This window comes from Labrus mixtus, chromosome 1 (assembly GCF_963584025.1).
Source record: "Labrus mixtus chromosome 1, fLabMix1.1, whole genome shotgun sequence".
Classification (NCBI taxonomy): domain Eukaryota; kingdom Metazoa; phylum Chordata; class Actinopteri; order Labriformes; family Labridae; genus Labrus; species Labrus mixtus.
The window spans coordinates 22,189,116-22,210,253 of NC_083612.1; the positions used below are offsets into that span (position 1 = coordinate 22,189,116).

At 39.6% G+C, this 21,138-nt stretch overlaps 2 protein-coding genes across 6 annotated transcripts in view; one reads left to right on the top strand and one right to left on the bottom strand.

Moving 5' to 3' along the window:
• myo1ea (myosin IEa) overlaps positions 1-8,208 on the top strand; it is a 45,291-nt gene extending 37,083 nt beyond the window's left edge. Inside the window, exons 20-29 of one of the 2 annotated variants that reach the window (XM_061038641.1) lie at positions 1,419-1,533; positions 1,625-1,794; positions 1,894-2,039; positions 2,724-2,870; positions 3,182-3,339; positions 3,542-3,631; positions 3,723-3,927; positions 4,451-4,486; positions 5,544-5,713; positions 6,216-8,208. In XM_061038641.1, coding sequence (XP_060894624.1) covers positions 1,419-1,533; positions 1,625-1,794; positions 1,894-2,039; positions 2,724-2,870; positions 3,182-3,339; positions 3,542-3,631; positions 3,723-3,927; positions 4,451-4,486; positions 5,544-5,713; positions 6,216-6,292 — 1,314 coding nt within the window. In that variant the 3' untranslated portion in view covers positions 6,293-8,208. The remainder of the gene's footprint in view (positions 1-1,418; positions 1,534-1,624; positions 1,795-1,893; positions 2,040-2,723; positions 2,871-3,181; positions 3,340-3,541; positions 3,632-3,722; positions 3,928-4,450; positions 4,487-5,543; positions 5,714-6,215) is intronic. The other variant, XM_061038650.1, reaches the window with a different exon arrangement.
• Positions 8,209-8,961: 753 nt separating this feature from the next.
• Positions 8,962-21,138, bottom strand: part of rnf111 (ring finger protein 111) — a 29,177-nt gene continuing 17,000 nt past the window's right edge. For 3 of the 4 annotated variants that reach the window (XM_061038716.1, XM_061038698.1, XM_061038708.1), the window contains 12 exons: positions 20,731-20,885; positions 19,470-19,664; positions 18,450-18,841; positions 17,632-17,884; positions 15,284-15,647; positions 15,068-15,193; positions 14,784-14,901; positions 13,516-13,596; positions 11,824-11,919; positions 11,449-11,535; positions 10,943-11,046; positions 8,962-10,506 (listed from right to left, as the gene is read on the bottom strand). In XM_061038716.1, the coding sequence (XP_060894699.1) occupies positions 10,389-10,506; positions 10,943-11,046; positions 11,449-11,535; positions 11,824-11,919; positions 13,516-13,596; positions 14,784-14,901; positions 15,068-15,193; positions 15,284-15,647; positions 17,632-17,884; positions 18,450-18,841; positions 19,470-19,664; positions 20,731-20,885 (2,089 nt within the window). In that variant the 3' untranslated portion in view covers positions 8,962-10,388. The remainder of the gene's footprint in view (positions 10,507-10,942; positions 11,047-11,448; positions 11,536-11,823; positions 11,920-13,515; positions 13,597-14,783; positions 14,902-15,067; positions 15,194-15,283; positions 15,648-17,631; positions 17,885-18,449; positions 18,842-19,469; positions 19,665-20,730; positions 20,886-21,138) is intronic. The other variant, XM_061038725.1, reaches the window with a different exon arrangement.

Genomic DNA, 21,138 nt, shown 5'->3' on the forward strand with positions numbered 1-21,138 from the left:
CACACACACACATATGTATGTTCAGAGGTTCAAAACACACATCTCTGCTTTAATTCAGGCCTTGAATGTCTTTACTTATTCATTGCAGCCCCCCCCAACACACACACACACACACACACACACACACACACACACACACACACACACACACACACACACACACACACACACACACACACACACCCAACACACAGCCACAGAGTCACAGAGGTGTCATTATGAAACGCAAATATCACAGAGCAGAGCGCTGAAATGATATGCCAGGCTTCTCAAAACAAGCCTTTCTGTCTGATGAAACGCTGACACCAGCTCATTAGTTGAACGATTGAAGCTTTTTTTTTTCCCTGTTGGATGTAATAAGTAAAGTTTTTTTTAACACCAGGCCAGATGTTGGAGAAGAGTTTCTCGTTCACAGTGTTGATAGATGAGCGGTGGCTCAGTCTGTCTATTAAAGGTGTTAATATACGGAGGCACAGTGAAGACTCCATCATTGTTTTAATTGATTTTTTTTCATTCTTTACATCATATTTAACCATTTACAATTGAAGTCAGTGCATTTAGCTTTTAAAAGCAGTACACAAGATGTAAAGATTTGTTTCACAATGTAAAGTTGTGCATGCCTATAACAACATTTAACTGATTGATGTTCGGTTTTTGCAAGTGGTTATACCCTCTCCTTTAATAACATATATTACATTTTAGCAATAAGTAATGGATAGTGAACATTGTAGTTTCTGAATAAATGACTTTGATGTTAACAAATAATGAATACTTAAGTCTTCATAAAGCATGAACCATTAACTGTTTGAATGTTGCTTCTAAAATTGTTTGATAAAGTAATAACATTATGGTTTCTGATATAATTGCTGAATAACTAACTGATAATCACATCAAGGTTTGAAACTTTTTTTTCCCCATATTGAGAAATGTCCTCAGATGTGTCACCTGGGATGTGACTTGTACAGTTACTCTCTCAGTCAATGATTCAGTGTGTTTTTCCTCCTCACAGTGTTTGCGGGTGAGGTTGATTTGTTGTGTTTCAGTGTTGTTGTCGGTGGTTTGTTGCCAGTTGTGTTCCAGCAGTGGGCAGGATGTTTAGTCTGGAGGGACAGGGCAGAGTGTGATTGCATGTCTATAGGCCAGTCACATGATTGGTAAGAAGGGAGCTGGTCTGATGGTGCAGAGTCAGCTCCTCGGGCAGGAAGTAAAATAACCATATAATGAGAAAGTACATTTTTAATGTGCGTTTATAGGTGTGCTGGAAGTCATTGTAAAAGACATAATAAATATCATCAAGTACATGACATACTTAACAGTGTTCATGTAAATCTAAGACCGTTTTAGTAAAGTTGTTTTGTGCTCTGAAGAATGGCAGTAACTTACTTTGTGTTTTTTTCTTTTTGTTATTTTTCTCACAGCTCTTTCTGCTGGAAGAAACCAGGGAGCGAAAGTTTGACGGCTACGCAAGGACCATCCAAAAAGCCTGGAGAAAATACATGGCTCGCAAGAAGTATGTCCAGATGAGGGAAGAAGGTGAGTTAAGGAACAATTTACAGCTTTTTCTGTTTTCCCCTTTTGCCTCTGTCTCCATCTCTCTCTAAATCTTTTTACGTGGTCTGTGTAGCTTCTGACCTGCTGTTAAACCGTAAGGAGAGGCGGCGACACAGCCTCAACAGAAACTTCGTCGGGGACTACCTGGGGATGGATGACCGGCCGGAGCTCCGACAGTTCCTGGCCAAGAGAGAGAAAATTGACTTCGCAGACAAAGTCACAAAATATGACCGCCGCTTCAAGGTCAGCACCCTTCAGTCGACCGGCTGTTTCTGTTGCTTAACAACTGACGCAAACATGAACATGATTAACATCCTTCTGTGTCTTCTCTGCTCTGTGTAGGGGATTAAGAGGGACTTGATCCTGACACCAAAGTCTGTGTACCTGATTGGAAGAGAAAAGTTGAAGGAGGGGCCACAGAAAGGCCAGGTGACAGAGGTGCTGAAGAGGAGGATCGATGTGGAGAAGATCTTGGCAGTTTCTCTAAGGTACAAAGTAGTTACACAGTAGTGAAACTGGGACACACTAGGCTGCCCCATTTTAGTTATATTAACATCTGTATCAGATATTCCGTTCATCTCCCTGACTTCTCGGACGCTCGGCATAAAAAGTATAGACATTGCACTGCACAAAGTCATGAGTCTACATCAAAGCTACAGTCTGTATTCCTAATCACACAAGTTCCAATGTTCTTATAAATGTAACAAAAGGAACATGAGAACATGTGGAGTATATTACACCCACCTTTAATATATTTGTCTGTGTGTCTGCCCCTTTGTGTGTGTGCAGGTTTCAGGAATGTGATTGAAATAATACACAACACAAAAACTCACTTGAACAGAGAAAAGACAAGAATAGGCACAATGTGTAACTTGTTTTAAAGGAAGAAATCACAGTTGGTGTGAGCATGTGGCTTTTGAGTCAGTGGGGTTTTATGGACCAGGTGTTTCAATGAGCGAAAGCAGGAGTTGTAAAAAGCTCATCAGAGAAAAAGCTCCACACCTCTGGGGGGTTCATTGGGTTACGGGTACAAGCTGTCTCCCCCTCTTCAGATGTGAGACCCGCTCTGTTTCTATGCAAATGTGAAAGATGAGTCTAACTCTCCATCTTGACCTCCATCAGAGGCATTTCAAATGAGCATCTCAGTAACAGCTACCTTTTGTGTTTTTCAGCACAATGCAAGACGACTTCATGGTCCTGCACGAGCAGGAGTACGACAGCCTGCTGGACTGTGTCTTTAAGACAGAGTTCATCAGCCTACTGTCCCGCAGGTTTGAGGAGAAAACCCAGAGGAAGCTACCACTCAAGTTTAGTAACACGTAAGTCAACACACGAGTCAATACTAATGGACAACAGTCAAAAATGTAAATTGTAGTTGTTGGGAAGTTGTTTGTGTATGTCTTCACACCTCCAAAATGTGACTGCTTCTTCATGATGTCTGAAATATACTTAAAGATGGTGTAAAAAAACTAATTTGCAAAAAAAAAAAACTTCATTAAATCAGAAGTCTGAGCCTACTTGTAAGGAAGTTCATGTAATCAAATGAAGGTTCTCATGAAGTCACAAGACTATAAAAGATAATGTTCCTTTAGCTCGAGCATCATAAATATGTTATTGCTTTGTCCGTCAGACTGGAGATGAAGTTGAAGAAGGAGAACTGGGGCTTCTTGAGCGGCGGCGGCTCCCGGCAGGTAGTGTTTGTCCAGGGTCAGGGAGAAATGCCCACACTGAAACCTTCCAGCAAATCTCTGCAGGTCAGCGTTGGCCCTGGGCTTCCCAAAAACACACGTGAGTACTAACAGAGTTTAAAGTACAGAAACGGGATTTGAGCCCGATGACTTCAAAGATTTTACAGCATTTGGTGTTAGTGGCACTTTTATTTTCAGTTTCAGCCCCTTCCTGTTTGATTCTTTCAGCTGAAATACTATTCACTCCTAATCTTCATGTTGTGATATTTTTTTAACCTGTTGGCTTGTTTTCTGTAAATCAGGTCCCACCAAGAAGACTTTTTCTCAGGTTCGCTCCAACATGTCCAGAACTCACCAGAACATCCCCTCCCGGGCTGCACCAGGACCTCCAGGTCAGTGTTCAGACATAATTGTTTTTTTCTTACATCTATTTGTTCATAAAACACAGCAAGAGCCATTTTATTCTTATTTTTCCTATTGCAGTTGCCCACCAAAATGGAGGTCTTAAGAACACCAACCACTTAGCCAATCGAAAGAACTCGCAGAATCACAGCCAGAGGCTTCCCTCAGCCAGCAACGGGACACACCCGATCCTGCCGAACAACATCAACCAGGTGAAGGAGCGAGGCGGCAGCCGGCCACAGCCAAACCTGGACTGTCTGAAAGTCCCTGAACAAGGCGCTGCAGGGTGAGAAACACAAACACTAAACAAAGTACATAAAACACGCTGTGTGTGCAGAAGTTAACAAAATAACTCACACACTGAGATAACAGAGGAGGACTTGAACGTCACATCTTAAGTTCAAAGATGAATAATTGGAGCTTGTTTCATCGCCCCCAATGATTGTTGCTTTATTTCGTTTTTAACCCGACCCTTTTTAATTTACATTCAAGATCATTTGAAAACATTTCAGTATTATGTTTGCCTGATCATTTTAATGTTTTTAAATGTGAATATTTTTATAGTTCACACTTGAAGCCCTTTTAAGATACTTAAACCATACATTACAATGTAATGTAATTTTATTTGGTATATATTTTTATTCCAATTTGTGTATAAATCAACAGTGTAGTTACCACATAACCTCTGAATGTGACCTCATCTAAGGCATATTAATGATCATTTGCCCACAGTTACCATAGACACACACTGATATACACACTTGTGTCTCTGTAATTTGCCATAATTTGGATAATTTATTCTTTTGTAGTAACGGAGACAGACGGCCAACTTCAAACGGAGGAATGTGAGTTAGAGTGTTTGTAGTGTTTTTGGTGGTGGTTCATGAGTAGAAAAGCTTGGAGCAGATGAACAAATAGACGCTTCTTTTCTTATACATCAGTTCTTTTTTTTTTTTGTTCAAACTCACATAAGAAGCAAAATGTAGACCACAACTAACATTTCACTTTCTGCTGCTGCTCGTCTGTTACGATTCATCTTGATCAAATGGCTCTTTTATTTCTGCAATGAAAGATTCATGAAAGAGTTTTTTGTAATGAGAGAATCCCTTCTGTGCAGCTCCTCGGACGGCTAATCAGGGATCTCTTCTAATACAGAAGAGATGGCAGACGTGTAAAATAAATAAAGATACTTTAAACTTTGGGTAACTTTTCCACTATTCACCTCTGAACTATTTGATCCTCAGTTAGTTTGGCCGTTGGGTAAAGTGTTCAACTCTCAAGTCTTTTGTATAACATTTGGTATATGTTCAAACTAATTTGGAAGAGAAAATACTTCACATTATTCAGGATTTTCCAATTATATGAATACAGTCAGAAAAGAGAGTAAAACACTGATATAGTAAAGGAACCACTGACTCTGGATCAACACTGTTCTCTGAACTCTGTAGTCTGTTTTGTGAAAGATCAAGTGTGCCCTCAATTGCCATCTTGTGGCTGAAATATGAACAGCAGTATTTTGCCACACAATCCTTAGTTTGCAAACAAGTTATTTCTTTATTGTTCAGTAAACTGACACATATCTATTCAGGAGGATTTAAGCTGCTGTCAGCGGAGAAAAAAAAACGTTTGTGTTTTTTTTCATGATTTGACAGGTGTGTAAAAACTAAGACATTAAGTTTGAATCAAAAGGTTTTTAATAACAAGATGGTAATTATGTATGCACACTTATTCTGATGTACTTTGTTAAAGTGTAGTAAAACGCCTCACTTAAAAACAGTTTCTTCTGACTTATTTCACAGCCTCTGCAGCAAAGAAAGAACTGTAGTTAAAAGGCATTGTAGCTAATACTGCAGCTATTTACAGTCGTGCTGTTTCCCTCTTCTTTTTATCTAAATGTCTCAGGGCCCACAGACCATCAGCCACCAGACCTCCGCCGGGAGGAGGACGACCCAAACCTGCACCAAAACCCAAACCCCAGGTGCCCCAGTGCAAAGCTCTGTATGCCTATGACGCTCAGGACACGGACGAGCTCAGCTTCAATGCTAATGACGTTATCGATGTCATCAAAGAGGGTAAGGCAAGACAGGATGAAGTGTTGATCCTTGGAGACTTGGTGACATAGAATGGAAAATAACCAGTTAATGCAAGAAAAGTAGGAAAGCAAGTGATGCTTCTAGTAAATAGATAATCATGATCTTTGGTTCAGCATAGTTGTTAAGCCCGTCGCCTGTTTACAAAGACTACAGTCCTGAGTGCAGCTGCACTGGGTTTGACTCCAACATTGGCCCCTTGTGCTGTGATTTTGAATTTCTATATAATTTTTAAAATGATGTGGCATTGTAGGATTTGTTTTTAGTACGTTGATGTTCTTTCTTTGTTTAACCTTTTAATTTGGTGTTTGTGTTCCTTTATTCCTATTATAACTTTGAAACATATAAATACAGAACAAAATCAATAAGTTTATACTTTCACCAAAAATATAAATATTAAATAAAAGAGAAGGTAAGGAAGCATTAAAGTGACATATAATCTAATCTTAATCACAATGTGATTATTGTCTTGTCTTTGGCTTAGATTCATCCGGGTGGTGGTCAGGACGACTACGGGGAAAGCAGGGACTCTTCCCAAACAACTACGTCACGAAGATCTAAAAGCTGCCAGGTCACAGATCCAGAAGGAGGAGAGGGAGAGCCGGCTGTGTACCCTGCTGACCCTCTCAGAGGACTAGACAGAGCTCAGGGGCGGAGAGAGAGGTGCTGTGAGATTTCTCAAGGAGAGAAACTCACACTTTCTCTTATCGCCGCCTTTTTAGTAAATGAATGTAACTCTCTGCCACACCACAAGACCGTCAGGCTTGAGACAAGGCTCTTCTTCAGAGACAAGAAGACTGTTTGACCCCGGGGTCTGTCCCTCTGAGTACTGAACAAAACTATTTATTGTATTTATAGCTTTTCTCCTTACTGTCTTTTTTTTATTTTACCTTACTGAGGATTTTTGAGCTCAAACATTTTGAAGCGCTGGAAATGGAATATGCTTAATATTTGGGACCAGGCTGTGATTTTTACTCTTAGTGCGTCATTTTTTTAAGATGAAAGTTTGATATTTATTTTGGTGTAACATCTGACAGGGGACAGACTTTCAGTAAATCACCCCACTGTGATTTCATAGTCATTTTAAGTACCAAAGCAATACCAATTTGAATCAGCCTGTTCCACATATTCAAAAAGAAAAAAAAAAAAGTATGAATCAGCTGGAAGTTAGCTTTTTTGTTTGTCCTGTTTTCTATTTCTTCAGTATATTTTCTACACAGAGAAGAGGCCATGTATACTGTAACCTGAGCAGGCTGTCTGTGGTGTATTAGCACTTTATTGGTACAGGTACTACCTTGGACACAGACACCATCACTCATTCATGCCACAGCCAGTAAGGTGCGTCTATGAAGGACAGGTTGCCAAGCCAGCAATACCCAGAGTTACTGAGGAGAATGATTTGTTTACATGAAATTATAAAACAGGCATTTTTTTAGATTTGATTCTGTATATGTGTTCATATTTAGGAGTATGCCTGTAGTTGCTTACAGTTTAAATTAAGTGTTTTGTATTTTTTTTTTTTCTTCTGTAAAAGGATGTTTCTATTTTTCTCTGCTTACGTTCCTCACAGGGCTGTATTATTTCCACTTCGGCTTCACATACATAATGATGCTTCTCACAGACGAGGGTGAATTGATTTCTGTTTTGTCAAGTGCAAAAGTTGTTGTTTGGTTAAAGATATTTGTTGACTTTTTTTGATGGAACTGCAAAGGTTTCCTTTTGCTTCTGCACGACTGTTTCTGCACATCTTTTGCACTGCTGTTGCATTACTTACACATTCCTTTGTCATTTATGAAAGAAAAACAAATCCACATTATTCTCTATTCAGTAAAAACAGCTGGGACTTCTGTCAAAAAATCTTCTAAAAAATAGTTCGATCTTGGATGCTTGACAACATCCTTGTGCAATACAACCCAGTGGATTTTAATAAAGCATGTAAGATGATGTATTTAACTGCTTTTATTTTGTTTTATTATCAGAAAACCTATTCAATAAACCATGATCAATGCCATGTTTTTGTGTATTGCAATAAACTGTAGACATGCCAGAAATTAACCATCAGAAATGCAGTTTAGGATTTTATGAATACTGAGATTAGAAGTTGAATCAGGCAACTCAAACAGACCAAATCCCTCCTGAATAATCCCCGTTTTAAAAATGTTGTCAAGCCACTGCAAAACATCTTCACTATTTGCCATTTGATTGTACTTCTATTATGTTTAAGATGTCTTAAAACATAAAGTTTTGGGTGTATATAAATCTTTTAGACTCAAGACAAAGGAGTTTTCCTTTTAATGAACTTCCTCCACTCTGTAAGGACTAAAGTTCAGGTGAGGACATCACTGAAAGTACTACTTATTAGTGGTAATTATCATTTTTTGGCCTAAATGGTTAAGACAGCGAGTCGGTGTAAATATATATTTCAACAGTAATTATACAATGAAATCTCCAGTTTATTAAAAAATAAAGAAAACATTGCCATTGTCATATTTATGAGAACCATTCACATCAGGGTTTCTGAGTTCATCCTGATACTACTTGCATGAAAATCAATCATTTGTGCTCCACCTAGCATTTTGTGGTAGTTTATGCCCGCCTGTGTCTGTAAGAAGTACTGCACTTGATCTGGTATACTGACTCAGCTGCTTTAAACTTCAGTGTAAGGGTTCATTAAGCCCTCAGTAAGGCTTACTATCCACAGTACATATAATAAACACTATATTATATTTTAATTGTGTATCTCTTTGAACACTGGCCTAGTTGACCCAAATGTTTCCATTACATTTATTATTCTCAGATCTGGCCAAATCTTATTTCCCATTTCAACAGATGAAATGGAAAATAATAAAATTAAAAACTAAGTTTACCTTTACCTGCATATCTGGATATTTTTGTTCCGCAAAGTATTTAGCATTTATATATGAAGCCCTGCTCCACACGTACAGGTACAGGGTGCTTCAATTGAGTAATCTTAAAAATACAACTCAGGTGTAGTAATGAAGTCAGTCTTATGGGAGTATGTTTCCTACAAAACAACGAGTTATATGTTTATGTTAACCTTTTTTTTTCTATCCGATGGGCAGCATCTGATTGGATAATGTGTCTGATCTCCAGAAGTGGTTTTTTTTTTTTACAAATTGGACTCACACCTTAGAACTCGTAAAGCATAAGGTAGTATTATTGAATCCTCAAACATTTGTTTTCAATGACAACACCATGAAAAGACTCAATCAAGAGTTATCCAAGTTTATTAATATTATTTTTAAAACTAATATAAATCCCACAGAATATGATCCTGGTGTAAGTCAATGAATGCATGGATACCTGCTTTAAGTACTGCATTTAAACACTCCATTCAAAATATCTTTTTTTAAATTATTCTTTTAATGTTCATCAGAGTGGAAATACATGGCCTCAGTGCACTCTCATATTCACTACTACTCTCCTACCCTTTTCTCTCTTGTGCAAGACTACGCGAGTGAGTTAGTCAACAGTATTAGTGTTTTTCTTTCTCGCAGCAGCCACAGTGCTTGCTGCTGCTCCACTACAGAGAGACAAAGGGGAGGATGGATAAAAATGGTTCAAAGTGTGAGAACAAACAGTAAATATTTATCCAAAGTTGAGCTGTGTATTTCCCTCTGCACAGACACAAGCAAGCACACAGGAAATCAAAAGTAAATGCCATTGCCTGAATCAAACTGAAAATAATAATCCCAGGTCACAGGCTCATGTTGGATTTGTCAAACACGTTTAGACCTGAAGTCATCTTACAGAAACCTATTGAACTATCACAGGCCCGTCTTTAACAGAAGCAAGAGAAGATTCACAGCAGATTCAACAATCTCTCAGTTTAAAAAGAACAGTCGAGAGAGGGAGGAGACATTCTTTTGTTTTTTGTTCTCTAAAATACATCAGACGGTGTTCCTAGTCAAATGAAGGTGCTGGAGGAGGGTGTTTTCTTAGCAAAGCATGTGCATATTCTGGGAGTGAGGTGAACATCAGAGTTTTATTTCCACTCTAGAAAATACTGGGTGTGCACTTATACAGCAGCCGATCTGTTAACATATTCCCCTAGTTAGGAATGTTTTGATTTATTAAAAAAAAAAAAAAAAAAAAAAAAAAAACATCTTTCACTAACAATCCACATCTTCTAAACATAAACTAATCAATACAATGATTGGTAAAATGAATCCTGCAATGTTTGTTTTTTTTTTTACTGGAGGCTGACATTCTATTCTAGTAAAGCAAGGCATTAGGTTTACAGAAATGCATCTTTACTAGAGCAGCTATCCTCACCTGCAAGTTGTTAGGCCGTGTTGAGCCCACGTTATATGTGCAAAGAAATGCATTGCAAGGAGACATGCAGAGAAACAAAACAAAAATGACACTTGAGGAAACAATCGAAGCTACATAAAAGCTTTATAAATACAATAAAATCTTATACCCTTAATGGAGAATTCTAGCTGTTGTAGTAATAAGTGATAGCTGGCACTCTAGGCTCGATGCTTTTTTGTCAGATGTTTTTTTTTTTTCTCGTAGTAGAGCTGCGCAGGTAATTCATGCCATCTTTGGTTGACTGCAGTACTGAAGAAAAAAATGTAAATGATCTCAAAATAAATTCTTTCAACAAAAGGGGTGTTTAAAAAAAAAAACAGCATCAACTCTCAGCAGACAACTGCGCCTCAATGTCCACTCTGCAAATGGGGCACTTCTTATTGGTGAGGAGCCACTGATCAACACACAGCTGATGGAAGAGGTGCATACATGGAAGGCGCCTGGTGGGGGAAAAATGAGAGGCAGAGAAAAATAAACATTAAAACAAGGTTTGGAAAAAGCTTTAAATCACATTGTGTATTAAAATCACTTTATTATCAGCCTGAACTTGAACATGACGAGCCTCTTTTATTATCAGCAGCTTTTACTAAGCTCTATCCGCATTTCTGTTTTTGGTCTGTCGCCATCATGCACAGCGCTCAAACCAACATGGGTTAGAAAATCATGGAGAAAAAAAAACCCGAAGTGCCAAAAGCAGCTCCATGAGGCTGCTCATTTTAAGGTACTCTGGGGTTTTTCTACTTATTAGCGTAACTTTGGGGGGAGAAACATATATAAATATATATACGTCTGAAAGCATAATTGGGGTCTTTAAAGTGGGAGCAGAATGCAGCAGAAACACCCAGGGGGCTGGGGGTGTTGGTGGGGGGCATTTACCTGACGTCCTCCCCCTCCTCCAGTATTGACAGACAGATGGTGCATTTTTCCTCTGTGTCTTCATCTGCACCCTCATCTTCTTCTTGCTTACCATGCAGCTTTCTCTGTTTGGGAGAAACATTTGGAGACATGAGGTTTGATCAGTGAAGCCGCCTCAGAAGACTAATTAAAATGCTTTAATAATTCTATGAATCCACATAAAACTGCTCAACTACCACACTGCGTTTACAATACTAACACATTAACATTTGTATAAGATATGAGTTAACTATAAGAACAAACAGTGAAACAGAACAAATAGATTCTTTTGGGGACAGAGAGAATGGTCATTTTGTCCTGAAAACAGAAAAACTTTCTATCTGTTGTCTCTATGCTAAACAAATCACATTTATCCAAATCAAAGTTATTTTAAGCCGAATCCCCTGGCCCCCCAAGAATAAAACTAACATCTACTGTACAAGTGAGCAGAGACATGTTTCCAAATTGATTTGTTCATTATTTCTCACCGATTCTGGGGTTGCGTGCATATTTTTCCCAATAGATGCCCAAGCTTCAGGGGTTAACTGTTGGTCAATGTCTCTCTCCAACACCTTCTGTATTGGGTGGCAGGGTGTTAGATTTCTTATTTAGATACATTTGGAAAACTCTAAGGAAACTTTTCCCCAACAATGTCGTCACAGCTTCAACCTTTGGTAAAACACACTACAGAATTTTTCTAAATGTTGGCAGAACATCAGACGTTTGAAATGAGCACAAAAGACCACTGCGCACTCTGTCCCAGAATAAACTGTAACAGGCATGCACTACTTTTAACAGTATATACAAAATCTAATGAACAGTATATTCAAACTGCACACACACACACACTCAGAAATCCTCACCTTTTTGTACTTGTGTGGATAAGTGCACCTCTCTATGGTTCCCTGAGAGGCTCCTCGGTTCACAGTCCCCAGTCGTTCCTCTAAATGCAGCAGGTCCTGGAGGGAAGCAGAATAACCAAACCGCAATGAAAAGGACAGACACATTTTGGGAGGACATGGGGCAGCTAACCTGTAAAGATGGTTTCTGTGCTAGGGGGTAAAACTTGAGCTTTTCACGCAGTATTCCCCAACCAATACTTTGCCAGAGAGAGTTTAACTTGTTTAAATGTATCCGATTACATAACACGAATGTCTATTCTATGTTAAGACTCTGTCAAAGCTGTGTGCATGTTGGTGTGGACAAAAATCCTGAAACAGCAAAATCAATATTAACTGCAAAATGTGTAACTCCCTCTATTCAGTATAGATGGTTAAAGAGGCAGCTTTATCATCTTTACAATAGCATAGTATCCCATGTTCTGTTTTAGAGCCCGACTGATAAATCAACCAGCCGATAATATCGGCCAATACCGTAAAATCCGGAATATATGTTGCACCGGTATATAAGACTCCTAGAGAGAAAACAAAAGTTTAAACTGTCTTCCTGCGTGACGATTTGTATTGTGTTCAGAGATGTCTACAACGTGCAGTTTCTGTACAGCTGTGTCGTTCTTTAGTTCTGTCTGTTTTCACTTTCGGGAGTTTGCGCTCCTACTAGCTACAGTACGGTAGTTGAGCTCTCAGCCTGCAGGGAAAGTTGTGAGGCACAGACTCCTAGCTTGCAAGTCGCTCTGCCTGACTCCGCTGGTCACTCTTTAACTTTAATATAGGACTCTTTCAATCAAAAGAGCACTCCACAAGGTTTATTTACGGAACAATATACCACTGTTTCTGTAAATGCATGATTATGACCTCGTGAGGGAGAAAAGATGTGAAAAAAGTCGCGCAGCCAGACTGGTCTGTGTCCCCGTCTTTCCCAACACAGCGTGCACTCAGCTTTCAATACACAATGGGGATGGGTTTTTAATCGCATCAGGTTGCAGTTAGTGGCTGCTGCACCCGCTGTAATGACGGCACATGTTTAAGTATTTTAAACTGGTGTATTGGTCGCACCAGTGTGTAAGACGCAGCCAACTTTTAAGACAAAAAAATTGGTATTAAAAGTGCGTCTTATACACCGGATTTTACGGTATTAGCTTTTACGTCACAGATATGTGCCCATATTACTAGATTTATTCACCAGTCAAATAGCATTTAGTTTAGCAGCTTTTTCACCAGCAGAGTGTGCTATAATGATTACAACAAGCATTATCACCCTTCAGACGACAAGCAGTCATGCATGTATATGCACAGTTGAGTGACCATCTTGTCTTCGTTATACTGTATATCTTTTCTATAAGTGTTTTATTACTGCATTTGAGGGATCAACACAATAAATGTGTATATTTATATCTATCTATCTATCTCTCTCTCTCTCTCTCTCTACAGATTTCCTAGATCTAAGAAAGATATCGACAGATAAATCGAAATCTGATTTTTTTCTCTCCATAATATCAATATCGCACCCAGATATCCCATATCTGTTGAGTCCTGGTCTGTTTGAGATACTAATATCGGCCAACTGTAAAAACATATCCTCATTCCTTTGGTAAGAAACAGGGATTTGTCGATGAGTCAAGCTGTTGTAAACATAATATTGATGACTCTTCTCACCTCATAGGTTCTTCCAAAACCAGTCATTCTTGATGAGATGTATCGAATGTGCGGGTAGGTCACTTCAGATATGCCAGTGTGCTGTGAAGGACCAAAGAAAAAGAACCTATTACATTTTGTTTTACTCTGGTAAAACATTTACATAAATTGATTTCAAAACAATCTTTTAGTTTCTTAATATTATCATGTTTCCTTTAATCTTTTTATGGATTCTTTAACTGCTGTAAAAAGTAGATGATATAGTGGACAGTGGATCCCCCTAACGAGTTATCTCAATTTCAGCATGTCTCTCTCAGTACATGACAGCACTGAATCCTTCAAGGCTCCAGTAACATTTTTGTTAAACTGTAAAAGCTTCTGATGATGGTCAATAATATTGCTGTTCTTGTTAAAGTCATTGGACTGTAAGCACTGCTGTATTATGTTATAAAGTTGATATATTGTGTGTGTTATGATTTAGTTGATTATTTCCACATCCAGAAGTTAAGAAACAAATCCACTTTCATACAGTACATTCACTCTTTTAGAGTCGCGTTTTGACCTCCTGATGAGTGGAAGTGCAAGATTAAAGCTTGTTTATCTTTTTTCAGGATTTTCCCAAAACCATTTATTTCAGAGTCAGCAATGAAACTGAACAAAATCTATCATCTTATGGGCCTGACAGCACCGTTGGATAGATTTAATGACATTTTGTTAGCTGTTTAAGGGCGATTGGCATTTAAATGTTTTATTTATTTTAAAAAGAAATACTCTGAATGTGTTTACATGGTAAATATCATCAAGGTTATTGATGTCAACAACTTCAAAATAATTAACTCTGGCAAGGGCGTTGATTAAATTTCCCTTGCATATTCTTTGGTTCTACTTCTCTAACCTCTTACTCTGAGCATGCATGTTGTAATACTGTGGATATGCTTCAAACATTTGGAATACAAACTGGCTTTAAATGATGCAAGGAGAGCTGAATGCAAAAAAACACTTCATGTTTGGGTGTTTGAAGGGGAAAAAAAGTACAACATCAGGAAACTGTCATCATATTTTTGCAGGATCGTCTCCATGCTTGTGGATTTGTTGAGAGAGTGCTTGAAATGCATCGTTTGCTACTATTAATTACTAATGCATTATTCATACTGTCCACCAAACCATCCTTGAAATAACTGCTGTTCTAAAAAAGGAGCCAAAACCATTAATCTAAGCCAGATTTGATAAAAAAGTGATTCTTTCTCATTTATGCTAATGTATGCATGTGCACTGAGGGCTGCTCTTACCATGAAGGGGATGGGGAAGTGGTGCAGTCTGGGGGGAGGATGGTAGTGGGGTAGGTGGGAGTGCAGGTGCCCTGAAGGGAACGGTGCCACAGTCACCCCCGCCTCAATGCCAAGCTCCCTGTAGGTAAACAAAAAGCAGTTGATCAGTCCTCATGAAATCAAACACGTCCTGTATTCTATCGGATCCGAGTTGCATTTAAAGGTGGAATACTTGGCTAACATTAAACTGGGGTTAAATTGTTTTAATCAGCTGTCTGGGGAGGGTCCCTAACTCTGATACTGACCATGCTGTCCTCTGCTCAGGCTGGCGAGGGTGGGAAGACATAGTTTGAGGCACATGAATGTGGTGTCCATGACCATAGTTCGGGTGCATTCTGTGGGGGTGTGGAGGCGGACGCTCATGTGCTCGTCTACAGGAAAGAAGAAAACAAAAAGCTTTAAAATGTATATAAATACTCAGGGTGAGGAGAAAACATGATCTGTGTGAGAGCCATACTCACGTAGGGTGCTGCATCATCCTGCGCCTCTGGACCTCCATCCTCTGCAGCATCTCGTGTTGGTGGAGCCTCTGCACGGAGGCCCCCAGCGCAGGTATATGGTGAGGCATGGTCTGATGGTCCGCGGGCAGGTGCTGGGCCAGCGGGGCACTTGAACTAGAGAGGTGGTGGGTAGACAAGGGAGGGGGAGGGGCAGGGGGCACGCCGTGGCCAGTAGGGTGGGAAGACAGTGGTGGATGGAAGGTGACTGTGTGGGGGATGACATAATCACCCTGAGGAGGAGGTTGAGGTGTAAGTTGGGGGTTCCCATGGGAGTGAGGGCAGGCAGAGGAGGGCTGATGATGCAGTGAGCGTGCTAGAGGGCCATCTTGGTGTGAGAAAAAAAAAAGAGTAGAAAAGAATTAAGTTAGTAGGTTCTAAAACTATAGGCTGCAAATACCAATAATTTCCATTGAAGCGTTGAAAACTGAAGGCATACATCTTTTACCCCAAGGGTCACCCATATATTTTCACATTTTTTGAAACATGTCAGCCAGTACAACAACATGGCTCAGTGATGTGTGTGCAGTCATTTTTAATCCCAAGATCCCTTCTGTTGATGTTGGTTTTGACGTTTTTTTGTTTACTGTAATAAACCAACAATATGGCACAAGTGATAAAACGAAGGTTACAAAGGTATCCACGGTTCCATGAACCCTGGATGACTGCCAGACTTCTCAATTACTTGGAATCTGTGAGACGCGAGAAGACTTTGTGGGAATGGGCGCTATAGTGACACCGGTAGTTATACCTGTCCGGGGGTCAAAGGTCACACGTGACTTTGTTGATATAAGTACTCGACCTGCGCTTGCGCAAGATGGACATATTCAGTGCGTAGAACTTCCTCTGGCAGTCAGGAAGGGTGAAATGGAACCGTACCAGGATTTAGCTGCACAGGCTAATACTTGCTGATAGTATGCCAGCACACAAACATCTTGACTATTCATCTAACAAATTATTCTTTATAACATTTTTTGTTGTTTTTGACAAACCCTTCTCTTGTTATTACAACTGATGTGTTTCTTGTTAAATGATATGAATATGAATATGACCTCTGTCACTACTATTAAGTCATCCCTTTAATAAATATGAAGCCGTTTTGTCGTCTTCTTGGTGAAGACTTCTTTGCTTCTTGTGCAAATAGCAGTTAAATGAGGAGATGAGCATAGGCACCAGCATCAACTAACTCTCTTACCACAATCCCACCAGGGAGCCTCGTCACACTGCTTCACTATCCGTACTGCGCTATTCAGAGTAAAAAGGCCAATTAACTACTCCTGCCTGGTACAGTTCCCACAGCACTTGGCACACCACCAGGCTTGGTTTAATTACTTTTATCATTAGGTTTTAGGAATGCAGCTGTCTGCCAATTTTCACAAGTGCTATGGCACTGGAAATGAGAAAATGTATAAAATGCAGTAGCTGACACTTGAAATGAACCAAAATAGAATAGCTTAACATATCTGCCCTGTAAACCCCTAGCACTGTGTTTGAGAGAGTAATCAACACCTGAAAGGGAGGAATCAGTGATTTAATTTGTGTGCCCCTTACTTTAATAACTTTTTGTTATGTGCAGGACACTTAGAAAACACACTGAAGAGCATATAAAACCAGAAAAGGCATAATATGGGACCTTTAAGAGAAAAATCAACAGAACACCATCCAGGTACCTGTCTGCTCAGATTGAGATCTTATTTTGCACCACACCTACACCTTTTCATTGGCTCGATTCCCTTGATACCATTTTTTTGTAGTTCAGATCTATCTTCAATGTATTTTTTTTTGGTGGGGAGAAATTGTAAATGCTGATTGAAATAAACTACTACTACTCATAGGCAGACATCTTTGTTTTGGCTAGACACAAGTATGGGGTTTAATCTTTAATGAAACTAACATCATGGTGTCGGCCCTATGAAATGTAAGCTACAGTACAAGTTAGATATCATGTCCCCTGTGGGTTAACATCTGCACTCTGGCAGCCTGCCAGCTGCTGTCCATCGAACATGGACACAGACACACCCTTCCACTTGGCCAAGAAGAAAAAATATGAATTTCCCCAAAAACCGTTTTCACCCTTTTAATTACCAAAAACTTGGCTTCACAAAGGGATGACTAAAATGTATTTTAGTTTGGTTCCAAATTCTATCTTTCTCTCTAGCTTTGGATCCCCACTTCACGCAAAAGCTTTGTGTATTATTTGAAGTGTCAACCACAACCACTGTACATGCAGTAATTCTGATTGCAAATCATGGAGGAATTCTACTAGTGTTGAATGTCTGGTTTCCTGCAATGAATGAGGGTGGTGTACTCACAGGAGGGGTGCATGTAATGTCTGCAGGGTTGGGGTTGTGTTTGCGGCTGGGGTTGAGCCACCATGGACGAGCTGAACGAGTCCACCACAGCTGGCTGACTGGGCCCCGGGGTGGCCTGGGAAACATAAGTAGGAGGCCGTGACGTGGAGCCTGGGCAGCATGGGTCAAAGGCTGAGTTGCTGCCATGGAAACTAGCCCCACTGTTTCCAGTAGAACGAATACTGCTGTTGCTCAGGTCCACTGGCAGAGTTTGCTGTGGTAGGAAGGTGGAGTTGATATTGAAAAAAGGACAAACCACTCCTGTTGAATACTAAATGAGTCTTCCTTTGAGAGCCCTGTTTCTCAGGTTTACAAGAAAGTCAAATACAGTTTATTAGAGTCACAATTTATACACAATTCAAACCATAAACCTAGGCCAAGGACTTCTTTGCACTGTTTTTCAAGTTTTCTCTCTTGCTTAAAGAGTATATTTAGAGGAAGAGGAACATTTGTTTTCTCTCAAGACAGAGAGCTCATCTTGATTAAAGACAAGTGTTGGACAATGACCTACATTAACAAATGTGGGGGTGATGTACAGACCCTTTACAAAGCAGAGGAGCAATATAGCTTAGTTTAAGTCATTGCAATACCTCATTCCAATAACTTTCTTACTTACAACAGTACTGAAATTAGCTCTTGTAATAAAGCTCCTTTAACCCTTAGGACACAACTACAAAGAACATGATGTCAAAGGACATCCTTTTATAACCGACGGAGCAGTTATTTAAAAACAGCTGTTTAACTGCACTGTGTTGGTAAAGAAAGCAGCACGGGCATACCTGGTCATGGTAGTGGCCTGCGTTGCTACTACTGTTGTTCGTGCTGCTGCTGACTACAGCGCAGGGGGCGGGCAAAGCAGTCGGTCGCTCCACGGGGCAGCTCGGCTCTTGGAAGGGCAGGGTGCCGGGGGGCTGTGGTGCTGGGTGATGAACATGGTGGATGAAGTGGTGAGCGCTGCTGTGGCTATGGCTGTGAGCATGGCTGTGCTGAGTGCCACCGGTCTGCTGAGACGACGACGCCTGCAGGCAGCTCGAATGGGAGTGGCTGAGGGACACGTGACCAGGGGAAGGACCCCCACATGGGGAGTGCTGCTGACAGCAGGACGGTAGTCTGGGCATGGCCGTGCCTGTGTTTTCACCAGCTGTGCCTGACAAACCCTGTCTGCTGTCATCTGATGGGAAAAGGAAATGTGATTGGAAAAAATAAAGGTCAATAATAATAAAAAGTAATGAAAGTGACCTACGGCGACTTCATGATATTTTTTAATACCATGCTGACTACTGAATTAAACATTGTACACTGAACGTATCAACATTATACTGTATGTGTGATATCAGCACCTGACAGACAGTATTCTGAGACCAAAGCTGTCTCCAAGCAAAGAAGTTAAAAAGTATTAAAACCGGATTGTAAGAACATAACTAACACCTTCAAACTGCTTAAATCAAAACATGTCAGACACATGCCTTAATGTAATGATGCTAAACAAACACGTTTTAATGCTAATGGGGATTCAATGTGATTCAAAGTTTCTTGGAGGAGGTTCTTGACATTGTTTGTCTTTCCATATAAATGAGGAGCTATTATTTGCCAGATTTGTGCATTCTGGATATTTATCCAAGAAAATGATATCACTTAAGAGATTGACTGTTCAGAAGCTCTCTCATTTCATGCAATCTGAGAAATAAATAGCTATAGGGTAGAAACATGTGAACATACCAAGCATATAATATATTAAATATTTGCATAACAACATAAATAAATATTGTGTTTAAAAATAAATAAAACAAAAGTCTTACCCTCTGTGGCTGTGCGAGAAGAACCACTTGGCCTCTGTGCGTGCATACTTTCAGGTATAGAGCCTGGGCAGCTAGAGGAAGGGCCTGGGGCATCATTGAGCTCTGAGGTAGAGGCATGATGGGAAGATGATGATGATGACGACCTAACTGTTTGAGGGTGAATGCTGCCAGAGGTCGTTGGCACAACTGAGAGATCTGTTGAGAAAAAAAGTCAGGGAATCTATTAGAGAAAAGGTAGATAAGTGACAACTGTTTTTACTTACTCGTTACATCATTTACAGATGTTTATTTATATATTTTTGTAAATTCATTTATAAATTGATCAAGACTTGTGATGTTTTAGAACAACATATAGATGTACACCAGTTTTTACTTGAAGATTAAAATGCATGACTTTTACGACTCGTGACCACACTAAATCTAGCTCAAATAAAGTTGACATTCTCTCTCTGGAAAGACAGATCTTTGATTGAACTGCAGCGGGTATGTACTTATTAGCATACCAGTTTGTGAGATCCACCTGCTTTTCATACTCTCAAATTAATTTCCCCATATTTTCCCTTAGAAAGGAAAATGGTCTTATACACAGTTCTAGACAATTTATGGGTATAGTAACAAAATGTCACTGTTAATAATTGAACACTGCTTGTGACTGATTGTAATAATTCTTTATGATTAAAATAAATGCTTGTGGTGTTATTGTGTCTTCATGTTAATGATTAATGTCCAAACAGAAACACTTTATTCTTATCACTTAGTCGTTAATAGATGCCCATTCAAGTTCAAATACACTATATAGTAAAAAATAAAAATAAAATCATCATTATTATTAAACTAGTTGATTCAAAAATACAATTGTGCTTTGTTGTCAGGAAATTTTTGTTTTTTTATTTTTTAACTGCTAAAATCATTTTTAACTAGATATCTGATGTCTGTGTGTTTGATACACCAAACTTTGCATCGTCTTGAAAGGGGATCTACTAAAGATCCAGCAGTTGGGTGAAAAGAAGAAAGCTCCACGTAAATTTGAAGCATCAGAGACAAAGTTTCTAAGCTGACACCCCGTAGTGGGAAAATTGTATTCATCCGACTGTATATATTAGGAGCAAGTATCAAACTTAACTTAAATAAATCATTTCATCCTAAAAAATCTGAGAATAGGGATAACAGATTGATAAAAATTAGGATATCAACGGATTCCACCTGAGAAATGGCAGATAGCCTGAAAAGTTTGAACTGTGTTCATAATGTTTGGTCTCACCATCTTCATCCACAGTGAGGTCCACCACCTCCCCAGCATTCTGACGCAGCGGTTGGATGACGGTGGAGAGTCTGTGACGTCCTCGTGTCTCCTGCAGACGATTTTGGGAGCAACTACTGGCCCAAATCCTCCCAAGACCTCCTACTGAGCGTGACCTGTAGACATAGAGACATTAAAGAAAAACTATTAAAGCCAACTCGAGTACAGATTGCCTATCTCGCCAGGAAAATTCTCACAACTCAGTGAAGCATTTGCTTTGCTAAAGCCAGACTCTTTATCTCATTTCCAGGAGGGCTGATGTTGTGACAAAAGGCAGCTGGTGCAAACGTAGCCAGAAGACAACGGTCTACAGTTCATCTGAGATCTGGACTTACTTCTTCATGTTCACACTTTTTACTGTAGTCTTTA